Raw genomic sequence first — 21,180 nt, 5'->3', positions numbered from 1 at the left:
TCAAAGGATGGCCACAGGAATATTTTTGAAAAAAAAGTTTGTACAAAAGATTTTAAAATGGGACATAACCCAATATATCATTTCATTTTGATGAGGAGTGGGATCTCCTTCCTTCAGGAACTCAGTCTAGGGCATCTCTGTTTGACTGCAGTGGAACTGTTGATTGGATGTGGTTAGTAAGTTATTCATGGCTTCTAGACAGGAGTCTGAGAATCTACAATCCAAAAAAGCTTCAGTGTAGCTTAGTCAGCAAAGTAAAAACAGTTGGGTAGATGATGTTTAAGAAATACTATTTCCTAAGATTTTAGAGTTTTAAAAAACGAGTTCCATATGCTTCTGGGAAGACACATTGTGACATATTTCACAAGCCAAGAGAAACAGCAGATCAACACTCACGACAGCTGGTGTCCCACTGCAGTGTGTTCGAGCAAACAGTGTGGGGTCCATAGCTAAGATCTGGGGGAGGTTCAGGTTCCATATTTCCCCTATTTATGCTATAGAATGGCAAAGAAGAGAGGGTGTCAACTGCGCAGACTCAAAGCTCACGGTGGGAGTTGCCCTCACTGTAAGGTGAACACTGTTAAGCCAAGCTGAAGTGTTTATGTTATTATTAGTATACTAATCTTTGCTTTTACTTTGTACTTTTATTTTCATTTCCTAGATTGCAAAACTTGGGTTTTTTTTTTTTTTTTGATCATAACACTACTAGATATACAAAACATAGTGTAAATAGTACTTGACTAACATTGACATTTTCTCAGTTTGACCTTGGTATCTGTATTAATTAATAAGGTTTTGTTGTTGTTGTTGTTGTTGCTGCTGCTGCTGTTTTAAGCCAAACTCAAAGAAAAAAAGAAAAAAGAAAAGAAAAAGAGAAAGAAAAGAAAAAACAACCTGACATTCAATATTTCAAAATTAACACTGGTTGTGACTGATAAGCAAACAGTCCCTTTAGACCTTTGCCATTTACTCTTTTAGAGAAGCAAATAACATACAACCTGACACCATTTTTCTAGAAAGACTCATTCTACTGAGGCCAGGGGTAAAGTTTACTTGCTCTGTGAACAGCAAGATTTACCAGATGCAAAGGAATAATTCAAGTGACTATTCAGTATAAATAAACTTATAACAAAAGGATGAATTTTTTTCTATTCTTGTAGTATCTTGTTTCCTGATGTTTTTATATTAAATACATACCTTGGGCTCCTGTCACATACCTGGATATAATATTAAGAGTTGGTTTACAGTTTTTCTCTATGCTGTGACAAAATACCTGCCCCCCCGGGGGGGGGGAACAGCTTAAGGAAGGAGGGGTGTGATTTGGCTCACAGTTTGAAGATGCTATAGTCTTCATGGCAGGTAGGCAGGGCGGAGAGCTCTGAGGCTGCTGGATACATTGTTTCCATAGTCAGGAAGCAGAGATCTGTGAACGCTGGTGCTTAGCCCACTTTCTCCTGTTTGTATTTAGTCAGGGAAGATACCCTGCAGGATGGTGTTGCCCACAATCAACCACTTTCCTCCTCAGTGAATTTCTTTTCTAGAAATATTTTTGTAGACTCCCTCTGAGGTGTGTTTCTATGCTGGTTCTAAATCCACTCAAGTTGACAATGATGATTAATAGTGACCTAGTAGTTGTTGATATAAATCAGTATATTCCTTTCTAATTCATTCAGTTTCATGTTGACCTTACTGGATCAAATTGATTTTCAAGGTAATACAATTCCAATGAGGCTACATTCTTTGGATTTCATATATGGAATGGAGAATGATACATTGAATGATAGTGATACTCACTAGTGGGTAACCACTGGAAAGCTACTTAATCTTTCGAAGCCTTAGCTTCCTGATCTGTACAGGGTACCTATCAATATCTATTGTCTGCAGATATCACTTAAATAAGTTAATACTGAAAACAGTGCCATATATATATATATATATATATATATTCACTATGTTACATATATATATATATATGTATATTCACACACACATATATTCACTAATTGATATCACTGTTACTTTATTGTTACAGTTATTATTTGAATTTGTTTCAAAAGATTTTCCTAACAAAATTTCACAGTTTATTTATTCATTTAATTTGTCTGGAAGAATACTCATGGGAAGCACATCTCTAATTCTAGCAATGAGTTTACACACATATGATGGTGTCGCTTGTACTCACATGGTACGATCATATGTTATACCAGAGTCAAGCTCTTGTCACCTAAACCAATTGTTTTGTTCCTCTCAGATCACACATAGACATCAGCATGTACATAGTCATGACTAAGGGCTTTAACAGAGCTCATGAAACATAGGGAGAGCTCATGGGAAAAAACTGAAAGCAAACAGATAAAGTTAAAAAGCTGGAAGTGATATTATTTTTGAATGTTAACAAGCAAATGCTGGTTAAAGTTAGAATTTTCATTTTCTTTAATACCTTGTAACTCAGACTATTTTGTCTACGGAGACCTGTGGAGTATTCTTGTTTTACAAAGCTGATGGACCTGTGCAGTCATGTGTCTTCTGATCCATTGTCTCAAACTAAATATTTGAAGTTATTTTGAGTGATCTTATCCACTACACAGACACATGCACTATGTACGTAAGGCTAGACAATGTTTTAGATTCTAGATATCACGAATGTCAACTAATCCTGCTTTTTTTCCTGCTTGTTTCCTTGTTTGTAGTGTTGTCTGTGTTGGTGGAGATGGAACTGCGAGTGAAGCCGCACACGCTTTGCTTCTTAGAGCGCAGAAGAGTGCTGGGGTGGAGATGGACTGCTCCCTGACTCTCCCGACTCTTGTTGGAGCAGAGCTTCCGCTTGGCTTCATTCCAGCAGGCAAGGCGTAGCCAGTGATTCCTTCAGCTGCTCCTAGTTTGCTTTCTATCGCTGTGACAAACACCATGACTAAAACCAAGCTGGGGAGAAAAGGGCTTAATCCATTTTACAGCTTTCAATCCATCATGGTGGGAAAGCCAAGGCAAGAACTGGAGCAGAGGCCACGAAAGGGTGCTGCTTACTGATTGTTCTCCATGGCTTTCTCAGCTACCGTCAGCCCAGGAGTGGCACCATCCACAGTGGGCTGGACTTTTTCATATCCTTCATTAATGAGAAAAAAAATCCCACAGACTTGCCTACAGGCCAGCATGATATGGAGATACGTCTCAAGTGAGGTTCCTTCTTCTAGTTTGTATTATGTTGACAAAACCCAACCTGCACAACGTGAGAACCTTTCATCCCATCTCCTGTTTCCTAATATACATAGTAGTGCATGAGTCAAACGGGTTAGCATTGGCTCGGAAATAGCCTCACTTGTCTCCCATCATTTCCTTCCACAAGCATATGTGAAACTTGGGACAAGTCATTTAACCTTTTGGAGCCTCATGTTTTAATTTAAAAAAAAAAAGGTTATTTATTTATGTATTATGAGTTTACTGTAGCTGTCTTCAGACACACCAGAAAGGGGCATCAGATCCCATTACAGATGGTTGTGAGCCATCATGTGGTTGCTGGGAATTGAACTCAGAACCACTAGAATAGCAATCACTGGTTTGTGTTTGTTGGTGGTGGTGGTTTTGTTGTTGTTGTTGTTGTTTTGTCACTGTTCTTAACCGCCGAGCCTTCTCTCCAGCCCGCCTCATTTTTTCCTAATCTACATCAGGAGAATCATGCATAATATCCACTCGATTGCAAGATTATTGTACTGTGAAGTTTGATGTGTATAAAGGGTATATAGACACTTAAGGAATTGTCAGCGAAATTTTTATTTCACTATGAAAAAGTCTAATGACCTTTAGTACCAGAGAGGAAGTTTCAAAACACAGCTGTAAATATGGTATTCACAATGTCCTGGGAGGTTAAACATGGCACCCAGGTAATTGTACTGTCAACAGATAACCTAGGGAACCAGAAGATTCCTTCTTCCTGGATAGAGAACCAAGGTTCTGGAGGGCAATCTTGTTCAAGGCTTGTCATCTCTTATGCCAAGCATATCCCCAGTGCCTTAGTACAGGGAGTATGCAGTAATGTTAAGTTTCATGTGTGTACAGAACATATATTGACTAAGTAACTCCTAAAATGTAGGTTCCACCATGGCATGGAAAGATGACATTTTTACCTGCCAAAGTATAAAAGCAAAGAGATACCCTAGGAGCACTTGTGGGATAGAAAAAGAGGCTTTAATGGGAGATGATGGTGTCATAGTAGGCCAGCTGATGGACAGTCCTGCATGCATGCCAGAGAAAGCAGTCTGAATTTGACCAGAGAAGCAGTAGAGAACTGTGGGATGTTTCAGATCAGGGGAACCATTCAATGGAGCCTAATCTAGGAGGATTCATTTTGATGCAGGGTACAGAATTACTTGTGGAAAAGGTTGGAAGAAAGCAGAGGTCAGAGCCAGGGAAATGGAGAAAGGCTATGATTCAGAAAAGAATATTGTGTTATGTATATAATTCACTCATCCCACTAAGCAAATAATAGAGGGCATTTTTTACTTTACTTTTTCATTTAAAATGTTTGAGTTTCTATCACTGTGGTAAATCACCATGACCAAAAGCTACATGAGGATGGAAAGGGTTTATTTCATCTTACAGCTTTTAGTACAGCATGAAGAGAACTCAGGGCAGGAACTTGAGGAAAGAACCCAGAGGCAAGAAATAAAGCAGAGGCCATGGAAGAATGCTGCTTACTGGCTTGCTCTTCGTGGCTTGTGCCGAATGCTTTGTCATGGCATCCAGACCACCTGCCCAGCAGTTACACTACACACAGTGAGTGAGTTGGGCTCTTTCATATCAGTCATCATTCAAGAAGATGCTCACAAGCCAATCTGGTGGGGCACTTTCTCAATTGACAATCCCTCTCCCCAAATGACTCTGGGCTTATGTCACTTTGACATAAAGCTAACCAACGCAGAAGTCATTGTATAAAATTGTTAAGACAAAAACAGGAAAAATATTTCTCATATAAAAACAAAAAATGTGTGTGATTAAAGAAAATTCAATGTGCATTTGATAACCATATCGTGTCATACGTTTAGAATTATCCATGCTATGCATTTTGCTATTACAGAGGTAGTCGTACTTATGTATTTAACATGGGAATGGTTCTGGAAGAGATTAGCTTTTATAATAGCTATTGTAAAACATATTTGTAATTTTGCAAGTGAATATGTTACTCAGTAGCTACTTACAGAGACATTAAAGAAAAAAAAAAAAAAACAGAAACGGATCCAAATACCTTTGTGAAGTATAAAGTCTTTTACAAAACCAATAATTTAAGTGGGGAGAGATTAGAATACATCTTAACAATGTAAGCTACTTAGAAAAACCAATAATGGTCTTGAAGAAGATAATAATCAGCCTTGGCTAAAGGAGGTAGGGAAAGAGATGCAATTTGGACGATTAGTTCATCCAGAATTTATTTCTTGACCCTTCAGTGTCTTTCAGTAGTTCTGCGTGTGGCTGGTAGGAGCTTCCCGGCAGTGTATGTGCCCAGGCTGCTGTTCTTCTCATTAGCACTTGGATCTCTGAGGTCATTCACTAACCACCATAGCTCAGAAATGGAAAGGGCATCTTCTAAGAAGTGTGCATCTGACATGGAGGGGAGCTGGTTGTAAAAATCAGTCATTATGCTCAAGTCTGTAATATGTAACCAGTTTTTTTTACAACAGAATAATGTTGAAGCACTGAGGATCCCTGCCCCCTCCCCCCTCCAGCACGTTCCCCTCCTCTTCCTCCCCACCCCCTGCTTAATTTCAAAGCACATTTCACATTTGAAAATACCCTGTTTTTCAGTGGCTACTTCAAGGAATGGCATTGTTATCTTTTTTTGTTTTGAAGATGCAGCAGGCTGCCAAACTCTGGTAGTTGGATAGGAGTTGCAGCTTGCTAATTCTGTCTAATAGGAAAGGACAGTCATGTGTGGGCTGTTTAATATAAGGATGCTATGCCTAGTCAGGGCTTTTGATGAAGAATGGGAACAAGAGCTAGGCAGGAAGTTTCCAAGCTGCCCATGAGGAGACAATCTGCCTTTGAAGCCATTTGCCTCCTGGAGAGAGACACCCAGAGGGAGAGTGTTTAGTAAATTACTCCACTGAGCCAACAGACTAAGCTGCTGAATTATCCTCAGACTCAAATGTATCAGATGTGGGAAAGCCTGTATTTGAACTGCTGGCCATTAGGAATGGTGCTTGTTGCTATGGTAACTGGTGCTAAGGAACTATACAAACAGAGTCTGATTAGAAGGGAAGGGGGTTGGGGAGTTAGCAAGGAAAGCCCGAGAGGACATAAAAATATAAAAAAAAAGCAATCCCGTTGTTGTAAAACAAGACTTAATCCACACGCTGATGGCTTGGAACCATATATTCCTATAGAGTTTGCATAAATAATTTTCATGCTTTCCAATTAATTTGAGGAGAATAAAGTATTGCCGAGGGACCATTAATTTCTATGATATTTAAGGCAAAGAACTGATATGTAGGTGCTGCTTTCATGAGAATTTTAGATATGCTTGGCTAGGAAGTCATTACATCACATCTATCTGCTTGGATGTGGGAGACATTAACAGCCTCATGAATATTCATGCTGTCTGGTTAATTAAGTTAATTGTTCTGCAGAAGTGCTTGCACTTCCAAGGACAATTTTTTTTTCATTTATTTATTTATTTATTTACTCACTCACTCGCTCATTCATTCATTCATTCATTCGCTGCTTCTCTTGGACCCTGTGGGTGCTGCCTTGTACTTCATCAGACAGGGTTCCACTTTCTTTTTCACAAAATGCTGCACCTCCAACCCCACACCACCCCAACTCTGTCTTTAGCACATTTCAGCATGTATGGGGGAGGGGCGGCTGGGCAAAGTTACTAGTAGTGTTTAAAAAAATAACTTTTCCTGCAAATTAAGATGTTTACCTTCTGCTATGTATGTGAACAGCATGAACTTCTCTATTGCAGACATTTTTTTCAAACCATGTACATTTTGTCTGGAGGGGAAAAGTACTACCTTCAATTTTATGGTTTCAAAAGTACTTTCTCTGGAGCTTTCAGGGTTGCCTTAGAATGCTAAAGAGACTCACATTTAGACTTCAAGGTAGGCCTTAATGAGTAGGTGATGAATAGTTTCTGACCTCTGGTCACGTTTCCTATGACAACTGAATTGTGTAAAATTGGAGGACATTTGCAGAACTTGGCAGGTCATGAGAGCAGCAAACTGACTTCTAGCATTGCAAAGGACTTTGCTTGAGTGCTCACCATACTCGAACCTGTGGGAGCAAGGTTCTCTACCTTCCTGGGTAGGATGTGTAGCCTTCGCGACTGTGCATAACAACATTATGTTAGGCATCTTAAAACCTTTCTAGAGGAATGCTTTTATAGTCTTCTTAGAATTAACCCCAGGGATGGAGGAAATGATGTCATGGGATATTGTGGTCAATAATCCTGAAGGCCTCTCTCTAATTATGTGTCCTCTTGAAACCTTGAAAGCAGATTTACTTTAAAAAGTAAATCTGATACAGCAAGGAAAAACAACAACAAAAACAAAAAACAAACAAACAAAAAATGATTTGTTTTCCTTCTGGATCGTTCCAGATGTATCATGAATCATGTTGCCAATATACAGGCAGTCCAAAAGGTCATCGAGAGTTCTAGTCAAAAATACCCAGAGTAAAGGGTTTTAGGCTACTTTTTTGCAGACCAAGAACTCAAAAATGTTACATTGAGAATTCGCTAAAACGTACCCAGGTCCAATCTGTGTGCCACACCCCCCCAACCCCACCCCTGCCCCATTCTCTCCATTCAACCAGTTGGAGGTAAAACCTGGGAAGGGTTGATGTTGTTACTACTTATTCATAGACTATGCCTTTATAGAATTCACTTGGGCATCTTAAAAATTACAGGCTGATTCATGATCTCTAGAGTGGGACATAAGAGTCTTTTTATAGTTAATTTATTTCTATCAGTTGATGTAAATGGCCTCTTCTCAGTTATTTTTAAATTGACTAAAAACTGCTCATAGTTACATGTACAACATGTTTGGAAAATGTGGACATCTTAGAATGGCTAAATTGGATTTATTATCATATGTGCTCTCCCTCCCACTCCCGACACATATATCATTTCCTTATGTGTTAGCAGTTTTCAAGTATGTTACACATTAACTGTAGTCGCTGTGCTTTACAATAGAACTCCTGAACTTACTTCCTCTAACTTGGGTTTTGCCTCCATTGGCCAGCAGGGCCCCACACTTCCCATTTCCCCACTGCTGGAGCCTAATCCCCTGCTTCCTGCTCTCTGTGTCTGTGGGTTCAGTTGCTTTTATATCTTTTGCTTTTTTCCAGATTTCATGCATAATTGAGATTTTTTTTACAGTGTTTTTATCTCCATACCTGCCTCATCTTACCAGACATGTTTTATCCTACAAATTTGTCCACACTGTCACAAATCTCCAGGTAGTCGTCCTTTTAAAGGTTGCATTCTATTGTAAATAAATGCTGTTGTCTTTCCTTACGTATTCATCTAGTGGGCATTGGAGCTGATTCTAAATCTTGGCTATTGTGAAGATTGATGCATGAGCACAGACTTGCAGATCTGTCCGTGACCTTTCATTACCCTCTCATGTCTCCTCACCTGCTAGTCACAGTACTAACTTTCTGCTCTCAGGCTGTGTGTGTGCACACGTGTGCGTGTGTGTATAAGAGAACACATTTTACACAATTTCATTCTAATGCCTAAATAACCTCCACTGTATATGTATACCACATTTTCCTTACCCACTTATCTGTTGGGGCTGCATATAGGTTGATTTATCACTTCTGTTACTGTGACTAGTGCTATGGTCAGCATGGATCTGCAGGTAACTCTGTGCTATTTGACTCAGTCCTTGGGCTATTTTAGGTTTGTTTGAAAACTTCCATGTTGATTGCCAAAGTAGCTACCCCAGTTTACGTTCCTACCAACAGTAAATAAGGTTTCTCTTTCTCTACCTGTTAGGCAGCTTTGGTTGTCATTTGTTTTCTTGGTGATAGCCACGCTGCTGAGTGGGATAAGATAGAATCTAGAAGGGTTTAATTTTGCATTTCCCTGATGTCTAAAGGACAATGGATGCCGCCAAGTAGCTATTGCACATCTGTAGTTTGTCTTTTGAAAACTATTCAGTTTATCATTGATGAAATGATGTGGGGTTTGTGTTTAATTTTTGAAACTCTTTATATATTCTAGATCTTAATCCCCTTTCCAATGTGTAATAGTCAGAAGAATCTCTCTGATTCTGTAGATATATTTTCATCCAGATGGGTGCCTCCTTTATGGCACAGAAGCTTTAATTTTAGGTAATCTGTCTATAAATTTTTAGGCTATTTCTTGTGTTGTTAGATTTATTTTCAGAAAAATCCTTGCATATGTCCATCTCTTAAACTATTTTACCTGTATTTTCCTGTAGCAATTTTGAGGGTTTTTTTGTCTTAAAATTATGTGATTTCTGTCTTTGAGTCCAGTTATGTAACTGTCTTGTTGGTTTGATATATTGGACAAGTCTTATACTCCTAGAATACAATAAATTTGTGGACAGTATGTGATCTTCATAATATGTTGTTTATTTCTGTTTGCTAGTTTCTGCAGAGAATTTTTAATGCATATTTTTCAGGGAAATAGGTCTGTAGTTTTCTTTATTATTGCTGTGTTGTTTGATTTTGTTTTGTTGGGTTTTGTATTGCTGTGTTTTTATCTTGTTATGGTAGTGGACTTTGTAGATGGCTTTGATAAGAATTCAGAATATACCTTGAATTTACATAGCATCATTCTTCAAGAATCAAGCTCTTTATCTTTGTATCATTTTAACTTTAGTATATTGTTACCAAAAGAACAGTTATTGAGGTTTTAAATTGTATTTCTACGATTTGGCCATTTGTATGTCTTCTTTAATAAAATCACTAGTCATAAAACTTACTCATTTTAAAAAATCAAATGTAATGTCAAATTAAAAGATACATTTGAGTTCCTTATGCATGTAGTCATTGTTTTGTGTAATCACATTTTGGTTAAAGACAGACCTCAAATATAGTGATGATTCTATATATTCATAATGAAGCTGAAATGTCCTTGTCACCCAGTAAACATATTTTGAGATAAGGACACTGGAGAAGAATTCCCAGGAAAACTCAGAGCTTTGGGCACATTTTTGAAAGCACAGATCCAAGACATCAAGGAGTTTCCACAACAGAGAGGAATGTTTGTGGTACATTACGAGCAAATCTATGATGAAATAAAACCAGTATCCACCATGGGTGTATTTCTGAAAAGAAGCCCCTTCCTCCAACAGGGGCCTCAGCCAGGTCCTTTGAGGAGGATCCAGAAGATGGCACTGCTGTGACAGCAAAGTCCATTGAAAAGTAGGTGAAGCAGCTGAAGGGAAAGACGGCGATGCTCGCTAATGATGTTCACACTGGACAGGTCTCCACCATGTACGTTAATGTCTTTTTAAAAGATTTATATTTTAATTATGTATGTGGCACATTATGTAAATGGGTGTGCAACTGAGTGGTTAGAGGAAGGCATCAGAAACCCCCAGGGTAGAGTTATAGGCAGTTGTGAGTTGCCTGATATGAGTGCTGGGAACTGAACTTAGGCCTTCTGAAAATCAGTATGCTCTCTTAACAGCTGAGCTATCTCCCTGGCCCCACTCCCCCTAAGTTTTTAACAAATATATTTAAAAGGCAAGAAAGCTTATAAATAGAGAACAAGTTTGTGGAGCAAGGACATAATAAAAATGTCCATGTTTTAACATAACTATTAATTTATAAATCGGTCCCTTACTGAGCCATCATCAGAGAAGCTTCCTCCTGCAGCAGATGGGAACAGAGACAACAGCCAGACATTACACAGAGAAAGACTGCTTGGGACATACAGCTCTAAATGAGATGTTTCCAATAACCCTTCCACTCATAGCTCAAGGAACCCCTGGGCAGGGGAGGCTAAAAGAGTTTAATCACCAGAAGGGTTAGAGGACAAGGCCCTCCAAATCGAACCAAAGAAGGCTCATATGCGCCCACGGAGACTATAGCAGCAAGTTCAAAGCCTCGAAAGATCTATACCAAGTCCTCTGTGTGTATACTATAGCTTTCAGTTCAGTATTTTTATGGGACTCCTGAGTGTGTGAATGAGTGGGTCTCTGGATTATTGTGACTCATCTTGGGTGTTGGGTTAATGTGTGTGTGGGTTGATGTGGGTGTCCCTCATCTGCCTCTCCCACGGAGCTAGGGCAGCTCATGGAGGACAGAGGCAGGACATGGGAAGTTGACTGTGCTCACTCCACACTGTGCCAGGTGGACATCAGGCTATGTGAAGCCGCCGGACTCTGCTTGGGATGGGGGAGCACAGTTTGAAGTCCCGTGGGGAGCCAGAGCTCTTGGCTTGGGGGTTCCTGGTCAAACCGGCAGGTTCTCAGGCTCTTGGCCCCCCGGAAGGGCCTAGAATGAAGTAGGGGCATTTGGGCTGGATTAGCCCACAGCATAAGAGGAGAGGGGAGAGATGAGCTCCAGCTGCATCCTGTGGGAATGAGAGTCTCATTTTGCTGGGTCATGCATGGCTGGCTCATCTTGCTTGCTTGGGTGATCTCCGTGGCTGGGAACACAGAGAGTTCTTCTGAGGGAGATTAGGCTACGGCTGTGTAGATGAAGGCCTGCTCCACTGTTCCCCAAGGTGGGTCCCAAAGAAGAGAAACAGTCCATGGTCTTAAGATGTTTATTGTAATGGCAGAAAGTAGATGAAAACTATACCCCAGTTTCCTCAGGGTGGGCCTGAGGTTAAATACCTTTTGCAAGGAGGAGGGTCTGGGAAGGAATGTTTAATTGGTCACGCCCCTCTGGCCTTTAGGTACCTCATTAATATGAAGATCTGTCTTGAGGCTGTGTGGCCTGTAGTCACACCCTCTACCTGTGGAGGGGCTATGGGGCATTGTCCTAAGTGACTGAAAGGCACAGATCTATGGAGGTCTGCTGGCCTGTGTCCATAGCCTGAAATCTGGGAGCATGGCGAAAGGCATGCCATCACTTAGGGTCACCTGAGTCCCACCTGGGGCCCCTCAGGATTGCCTGGGTTCTCCAGCAGTTCCCAGCCCATGCTCCACCAGAAACCATGTTGCCCTTCACCGTCCCACACTTGGGCTCTTTTCCTTCTGTTGTTTGCCTTGTTCAACTTTGTTGTGATGGTCTTATCTTCTAATAGTTTATTTTGTTGTTATCTCTTAGAAGTCAATTGTATTCTGATGAGAGACACAAAGGGAGTGGATCTGAATAGAAGGGGAGGTGGAACAGAACTTGGAGGAGTAGAGGGAAAGAAAGTATTGTAATCAGGATATATTGCATTAAAAACTATTTTCAATTAGATGGAAATATCCAATTAATAAAGAGTCAAAAACGTTTTAAAAATTTAAAAGTTTAAACATACAATAAGCTAAAGTTAACTTCATACTGGAAAAAAGCTGTAAATTTACTATAGCATAGAAGTATAACATTTATAAAATTAATAATAGGATGTAGCCTTATCCTAGGCCTTTATACCTATGCCTTGATTTAAACAACTTCATTTCTGAAAGCCCCACTCATAGTAGATAAGATTCTTAAACTGCTGTTTTTAAGAACGTTCTTTACACCTTTCCTCTATGTAGATATGTGTAGAAACACACTTATCATCCTGTCAGGGTTTCCTATATTGTGGCACAGTAATCCGTGACTTGGGTTTTAAGCCAGGAGCAATGGCACACAGTTTAGGTCTGCACAAGGCATTTTGTTCAGGTTTCTGGAGGTCTGCTTTTTGATGTTGGCATGGTAACAATAGCACTTAAAAATACATTTCTCAAGCTGGATAGCTATCATAAATGGCGTGTGTCTAATTTTGGATGTGAGCCCTTACCAACTGTGGACTGTCCTGTGTGAACATCCTCCAGTTCTGTTGGTCATTTTTTTACTCCACTGAGACTTTCATGTGCTGGACAGAAGCTTTTCACTGGGATATAGTTCTCCATGTACACTTTTGCTCTTGTCTCGTGTTTTAGGTATTAGAGCAACAACATGGAGCTGTCCCCATTTGTGGTCTGCCACTGAATGTCTGAAGTATCTAATCCTTTGTCATTTGGATTGTGTTCAAGTTATGGAAGGGTCTAATTTCATTCTCCTGCACGTGGACACCTAGTCTCCAGTTTGAGTGACTATAACTGACATTTGTTGCTTTGCTTTTGTACATGTGTGGAATATCAATTTACCAGAATTGTTAAGAGTTTTTCATTTGGGGTCTTGGTATTATATTTTATTGATATATGCACCTGTTTTTAATGCCAAGAGCATCCTGTTTCAATGACTATAGTTTTATAGTGGATTTTGAAGTTAGGATATATGCTGCCTCTACCAGCTTTACTCTTCTTTCAAGATTGTGGTAGCTACTTGGAGTCCTGTCTTTTCTTTTTTTCAAAAAAGACTATTTTTTTTTTTGTTTCTATGAGAAACCATGTAAATTTTTATAGAGATTGCTTTGAATCCTTTAACAGAGACTGCTTTGGGTAGTGTACTTATGATAACAGTATGCACTTTCCTAGTTTGTGAACACAATGTATCTATGTGTTTAATTCTGACATCCTAAATCTCTTTTGTCAATGTTTATACATTTAAGTTTACAAATCCTTTATTTCTTCAGTGAAATTTGCTCCTAAGTACCTTTGGTAGTGTTGAAAAATGGTTTTCTTGTTTTAGCTTATGACAGTTTGCTATAAGTAAATTAAAATCTGTATGCACATATTAATTTTATATCCTGCAACTTTACTGAAGTCTTTGGGGTTGACCCATAGCTATCTTGATCATATTTATATTATTCCCTAAAAATTACAATTATGTAGAAGCTTACTGAATTCAATTTTAATGAATAACCCTTTAGCTTCTACATAGAAACAAGAATTGACAGCAGAAAATGTCTGTGTTGAGCAGAGACAAATGCATAGATACATAAATGAGAAAAATTCAATCAATAATGGACAACTACAACATCACTTTTAACTCACAGCCATGTTCACGGTGCATTCTGTGAGTTCTAGAGGTACACCTTCAAGTAGGTTTCCTTCCTATGTCTGAGAGAAAAAGTGCCCATGGGAAGACAATCTTTAACTCAATTGTCATCCTCTAAAAGTGTGTCATTAGGGTAATTCAAAAACACTCTAGGATTTCTCCATCTAGTCACTAAAGGGGAAAGCTCCCTGGTGAAGGCCTGGGATGTTTATATGTGACCAAACTCATACAAAACCTGTTTCCAAAGAGCAAAGTAACAAGCCATCCCTCCTTTCCAGGCCAGTAAAGGCATTGGAAAGTATGGGAAGAGTGAGCATTGGGCAACAGGCAGAAGTCAGCATTTTCTGGTGGATTATAAGAATCCACCAGTGACAATTTGATCCATTCTTTTCCAATTCCTTTATCTCCTTCTCTTGCTAACTGCTCTGGCCAGGACTCCTAGGATGATTTTTTTTTTAAAAATTGAATTAGTGAGATTGAGCTCAGTGTGCTGTTCCCTATGAACACCTTTCAGTAAACAATGTGACCGCATTCCTCTATGACCAAGGGTGTGTTTTAAGTGACTGGAGTCAGAACATTGATTGTTTTTGATTGGTGACTCAGAATTACTTCGCCAGTTGGTAAGGTGAGCCGTGTTGTTGCACTGTTAGAGTTCTGGTGTAATTATGCTTAGTTATCATTAGTAACTAAAATGTGTTTATTGTTATTTAATACTTAGTTATGTAATTATTTCAATGACATCTTAGTTAGTGGTAGTTGCTGAGGTGTTTCAGCTTCTGCAACTGAACACCGAAGGACATGGTTGCAAGTGACACATTTGAAGCACATACTCATGGGTACAGAAATGCTCCTTCCTAACGAAATCCAAGGGATGAGTGTTTGTCTTGGGAACTAGTACACAACAGACCCATGATTTCACAGCTCTTGGTTAACACTGACTTCTCCCTGTTGCCCAAGTGACCCTCTTTCCACACTTTGCAGTGCCTTTACTGGCCTGGAGAAGAGGGATGGCTTCTTACTTTGCTCTTTGGAAACAGGTTTTGTATGAGTTTGATCACACATAAACATCACAGGCCTTCACCAGGGAGCATTTCCTTTAGTGAGTAGTTAGAGGAATTCTAGCATGCTTTTCAATTACCCTAATGACTATGAATATCAGAAACTATGTCCTGTGTATACACTTTTAGATAATGACAGTCAACTTAAATATTGTCTTCATGTGGGGTTGTTTTTCTCTCAGACATAGAAAGGAAACCAATTTGAAGTGAGAGTGTACCTCTAAGACTCATGTAATGTACTTTGAACATGCCTGTCAGAGTTTAAAGTGATACTGTATTTTCCCATTATTAGCTAATTTTTTCTCATTTATATATCTATGCATTTGTCTTTGCTCAATACATATTTTTCTGCTGTCAGTTCTTATTTCTGTATAGAAACTAAAGGCTTATTCATTAAAATTGAATGGCATAAGTTTCTACATAATTGTAGTTTTGAGAAATAATACAAATATCATGATCAAAATAGTTATGAGTCAATAAAGTATTCTCTAACTTATGGTTCCAGAGAGAGAACACAGGCCTTATACATGCTAACAAGCACTGCACTACTGAGCTGAGATACCCAGTCCAATTTTCTAACATTTTGTGGTATTTTCTTTTAAACTTTTAAATCACTCAGAAGTTTAACAGACAATCCTGCAAACACTTGACAAGCATCTGTGCTGCGAATAGAAGGCGGCATGTCTAATGCTTTAACAACTCTTCTGTCATAAACTTCCATTAATTTTCATCTGAACATTGTAGTGTGGTAGGTTTGTGCAATATGAGCACATGGTAATTTAAAACACGCACTCTACCTACAATACGTGTTTTTAAATTGTTTTGGCAGGATCTACTAATGTATTGGCATATTCTCTCTTTGGAACTCCTCACGTGGTGACTGCAACCATGCACATTATATTGGGTAAGGATTCTTCTAGAGACGTCCAGGTGGAATAGGGAAGTTTTTAACTCATGTAAGTAACTATTGTGTTTCTGTCAGTCTCATCCAGGAATGGTAAGTTCTCTGTCTCTAAGTATAGACATGTTTGACTAAATCTCAAAGGCGAGGTGTCTTCTAAATAAATTGCCTTTCATTTCAACTACTTGCTTTGAAAAGAGCAATAAATGAGGTTTTACTATATAATCTTGGTGGAAAAAATATTGTGCAAAATCAGTTTTATAACATAATAGGAAAAGTTCTTGCATACTCTTTGCATATGTAATTGGCACTGTTGTTTGATTGCACTAAGACTTTAGGCATAAGATCATATTATCAGAGGAGGAAAACTACCAGGGCACATCCATGGGTCATAAATCATCCCATGTGATAGCATGAAAGTTCACATAAATGCAATGTAAAACTAATATTAACTCTGTTTCCCTAATACATCTTCTTCAGCATCAGAACTCTAATCTTATTTTATATGACATTGATATAGGCTATAACATTTACTGCTTTGAGTTTCTTTGCTCCTCACCTGAAAAAGTTATGTGACATTTACAGTTGATATAGTAAAGATAGGTAAAGAGAAAGCAAGATTAGTAGCTATGATGGATGGTACCTTGCAGTATTTCTTATGTAAATAAACATTCTCTGATATTTGCTGTTTTGTGCACTCACTGATGAACTGGATACACCATTCCAGGTCACATACAGTCAGTGGATGTCTGCACCTTTAGCTCTGCTGGCAAGCTTCTTCGCTTTGGGTTTTCGGCCATGTTTGGCTTTGGTGGAAGGACCTTGGCTTTGGCAGAAAAATACCGATGGATGCCCCCTAGTCAGCGGAGAGACTTTGCTGTAATCAAAGCATTGGCCAAACTTAAGTAAGGGTTTTTCTTAAGGCAAAAATTCTATATTCCAATGCCAATGACTTTTAATAATAAATTTTATTGGTTTTTTTTTAAGGCCAGAGGATTGCAAAATATCATTTTTACTAGCAGGTTGCTCTCAGAATGAACAAGAAAGGTAAATAAAAGTTCTGTGAACTGTTGATATCTTTACTTCTCTTTATTTGCAGTAAAATATGTATGAGTGATTTGCCTGCATGTATTTATGTGTACCATATACATGCCTGGTGCCCACTGAGGCCAGAAGAGGGTATCAGATACCGTGGAACTGGAGTTACAGATATTGTGAGCCACCACGTGGTGATAGGAACGAATGTGGGTCTTCTACAGTGGCAGTCATAATCTTAACCATTAAACCCCTTTGGTTTCTCTTTAAAGAATAAACTACTTTGACATAAGCAATGTGCATGTGGAGTGTAGAATCAGGGATTCTTACCTCTTCTAGTAAAGGGAAAGTTGATGTTCTGCCTTCAGAAGCAACCATGCATCCAGACTGGCAGTCAAACAACTTTTGGTACAACCATGAGCCTCAAGCCCACAGTCTTGATCCTTATGAGAATTCTCAGAAAAGCATAGAATTTCAATATTAAAGCAACATTAAAGAAAGGCTCCACTTATTAAGAAATGAAAAATGTTCCTCATAATAATTTATATCTTAAGTGATATTCAATTAAGCAAAGCCCTGCACATGCAATTATGGGTTGTGTAGTCTCCTAGTGTTTAGTAGATGGTAGCTTTACACATGTGTGACATGTTTTTGTTTTTGTCATTTTACTTCTAGAAAAGCACAGATATCTTCAGAATCTGGTGAGTTGGAAAGAATCTTCTTGAAGCCCTATCTTGCATTAATGATTGGGGAGAAAACATAACCAGGTACTTCCATTTTCTTTAGACTCTGGTGGTCACTGGCAAATCATCCAAGGACAGTTCTTGAACATCAGCATCATGGCAATCCCCTGTCTGTGTTCAGTGGCACCCAGAGGATTTGCACCTGACACCAGGTAAGTGTTTTGATGACTATTAAAGCTTGCTTTTTATAAATATATTTTCTTTGGTAATACTTTAGCTAGCTAGAAAGTTGTTAGAAACTTGTTAAAGATATATTTCCTGATGAAAATGCAGATATTAAATGTCAGCGATTGGAGTGCTTGGCTACAAATGGGGTATCCATCACATCCTTTGGCACTGCCAGGAGTCAACCCCATCTCATCCTTGAGCCTTGCCAGCAGTCAAGGACCACGATGTAAGAGAGGTGGAAAGACTGTAAGAGCCAGGGGTCAGAGGTCAGAAGGGAGCTGCAGCGGAACAGCACCTTCTGGACATGACAGTACTGGTTCACTCATGAACTCAACAGTAGCTGCTGTTGCCTGAACGAGATGCATTTAAGATGAAGCCAGTTGACATTCCAGCACGGTGTGAGGAGGGGCCCATGGGGACCCAACCTTTAGCTGAGGAGCTATTAACTATTGATGGCTTCTGAGGGGAGGATGAGTCAGTTTTCTTTAAGGATATGACCACTGGTAGTTTGTGGTTGAACATGGATGGCCCCAAGTCCATGAGTCCATGAGCAATACAAATAGACTTGATTGATTATTGAGAAATAAAAGATAACACAAAGTTGGGAATGGGTGAGAATGTAGAGAATGTAGGGAGTATATATTGGAGGAATTAGGAAAAGAAGAGTGGGGGTTAAATATGATCAAAACATTATAAAAAAAAACTTCTCAAATAATTAATGAAAACATTATTTTTGAAAGAAAAAGAATTGTGGGTTAAAGAAGCAGTTTCTCTTTGTATGATATTAAATCTTCCTTGAGGGTTTGATCACACAATGGATTGTAAACAACTGTTGAACTGGATAAAAACTATCCTCTAATCACTTGCATTTCACTAATCCTCTGTTTAAAGTGTTCCTTGGGTCTCACTGGCATAACTTTGGGTTGTGCCCCATTTCTTTGCTTTCAATTCACTACTTGTTGAGAATGTTATAATAAATGTTGATATGTCTTGTGAATGTCTCTGCACTCCAATTTTCATACAAACATATTAATATAAGGGCTGGAGAGTTGGCTCAGTAGGTATAAGCATGCACTTCTCTGTCAAGGGGACTGGGTTGGGTTAATGCTTTTAATTAGAGAGACATTTTGGTTTTGCTTGATGTGAACCATGGTGCTTAGGAATCACTTGGCTACATTTCAATGAAATAACAAGCTAGACATTTTATGTCTTCTCAGAATTAGAGGTACTCTTTATTCTGCACATTCTGTTAAGAAAATGTTCATTTTTAACCTAGAAAATAGTTCTCTCCCAAATGTGATCATGTAGAACAAAGGAGGAGGAATAATATTTATAAAATCACGCAACTAAGAAAAACGATGTGTAAAGACAGTGTCGTGAACACTCAGGTGCTGTTTGTTTTCAGAGGGAAGAGACAGCATGGTGGGTAGGAGGAGTATTGGACTCCACTTAACGCAACAGTTAAGGGCTCTGCTACTAGCATTTTTTCCCATTGCCATTGCATGCCGTCCACTGGCAGTGGTCCATCCTTACATAGAATGACTGGACAGAGAGCAACCATTTAAGGCTCCTCACAGCTACAGCCTAAGCCTCCTTTTAATGTCATTGTTATTCTTGGGACATCTTTGTGTTTGCACTGAAATCAAGCATGAAATTATTTGCAAGTATTTCTGCAAAATGCCTTCTAAAGCTAATACATTTGTGGCTGCTGTGTTGGCACCAGATCACATTTTTGGTTTCTAGTCTCTCTTACTGGCTGGAAGTGTTATGTAAGACTTAAGTGCTCTGCTCTTCAGCTGAACATATGTGGTAGCAATTGTTCACTCTGTCCCCTCTACCCAGCGCAGTTTGATAAATTTCATCATCTGTGTCACTCAGACCTTCTGCCCATAAACACTTTTACCACAGTTTGGATTTTAGAAGAACATTTGGCCACAGGTTAGCTCAGACCATTTGCAAACGTTCACTGTGTCACAATACATTTTTAAAATGTAAAACACATAGATTCATGCCTAGAATTATTAAATAATTAAGGTAGATTTAATATTACCTTGATGTGGTTAAGGTGCATAAAGGATTGATTTTTTTTTTTTAAAGAGCCCTGAAGTAAGGTTTTGCTGAGAAGAAACCTCAGGGATTAATAAAACAAATTTGAAAAGCTTTTTCATTTCAACTAGAGTACAGCAAAATGTGATTTGAAAATTTTAGGTCAATTCAACATGGTGATTTTTTGATATTGGTCAATCTTCTCTAGGGAGCACTATATTTGTCAGACAAAATGATATGGGGTAGTTTCTGACGCAGCCTGTTAAACTCCTTGATGTTCAATACAAATATTTAATTTCAGATTAAATAATGGAAGCATGGCTCTTATAGTTGTACGGAACACCACTCGACCCGAATTTGTAAAGCACCTGAAAAGATACTCCAGTGTAAAGAATCAGGTATGGACATTTCTTTTTGTTACTTCTTTGCAGGGCTATTAACCATGGAGATAAAGATGCCTCAGAGATTGACATCAAGGTTAGTCTTGTGAGAAACCTTTATTTACTTCTGTCCGTGTTAATCATTTTTTCTCCCCCAGCCTTTATTTCAAATTTTGAAATGTGTGTGCCAGCCTGCCAGTATTAACTTACATTTGATTCTTCTGACATATGGGTTATATGATTTTTCCCCTGTGTAAAGAAAAAACAAAATTCTAGTATAACATTGAAAAGTGAAGGAAGTTAAGGGTACAATTACACACAGAAAGACATACACACACACTCACACACAGGACACATACACACACACACACACACTGTTCTTTAGAATGGAAAGTGGTGAAATCTGAGAGTTTAGCTTTCTTGGTTTTACAACAGCAGATTTTAAACATTTTTCCGTTTTTAATCTTATGTTTTACTCATGTATTTATATTGATACTTGAAACCTAAGAAAGTATAGCCAGGTGTGGAGCATGCCTCCAATACCAGTACTCAGAAGGCAGACGTAAGCAGATCTCTATGAGCTTGAGGCCTTGCTTACAACCTGCTTCATATTCATGGATTTCAAAAGATGTGCAGCTATGTGCTTAAAATACCCATTTTATAGATGTTATTGTTATTCAAAATGTATGTAGAGATATTTCCACTTAAGTGGTTAGACCAGAAGAGAAAGAGTAAATATGATGAGGTGTACTCTTGGTCACACTATGATCCAGCTGTTAGTGTGAAAGTACAGATGTGGC

The 21,180-nt window shown here is 38.7% G+C and overlaps 1 protein-coding gene across 3 annotated transcripts in view; it reads left to right on the top strand.

The window, feature by feature from the left end:
* Cerkl (CERK like autophagy regulator) overlaps positions 1 to 21,180 on the top strand; it is a 93,613-nt gene that overhangs the window by 66,654 nt on the left and 5,779 nt on the right. The window contains exons 5-11 of one of the 3 annotated variants that reach the window (XM_034496595.2): positions 2,691 to 2,842; positions 15,937 to 16,011; positions 16,736 to 16,913; positions 16,996 to 17,055; positions 17,719 to 17,744; positions 17,830 to 17,938; positions 20,302 to 20,398. In XM_034496595.2, the coding sequence (XP_034352486.1) occupies positions 2,691 to 2,842; positions 15,937 to 16,011; positions 16,736 to 16,913; positions 16,996 to 17,055; positions 17,719 to 17,744; positions 17,830 to 17,938; positions 20,302 to 20,398 (697 nt within the window). Of the gene's footprint in view, positions 1 to 2,690; positions 2,843 to 15,936; positions 16,012 to 16,735; positions 16,914 to 16,995; positions 17,056 to 17,718; positions 17,745 to 17,829; positions 17,939 to 20,301; positions 20,399 to 20,431; positions 20,751 to 21,180 lie in introns of those variants that run through there. The other 2 variants (XM_076928953.1, XM_034496596.2) reach the window with 2 other exon arrangements.

The sequence above is a fragment of the Arvicanthis niloticus genome, chromosome 2, assembly GCF_011762505.2.
Source record: "Arvicanthis niloticus isolate mArvNil1 chromosome 2, mArvNil1.pat.X, whole genome shotgun sequence".
Classification (NCBI taxonomy): domain Eukaryota; kingdom Metazoa; phylum Chordata; class Mammalia; order Rodentia; family Muridae; genus Arvicanthis; species Arvicanthis niloticus.
The sequence above is the reverse complement of the archived record's forward strand: the minus strand, read 5'-3'. Positions and strand labels throughout refer to the sequence as shown.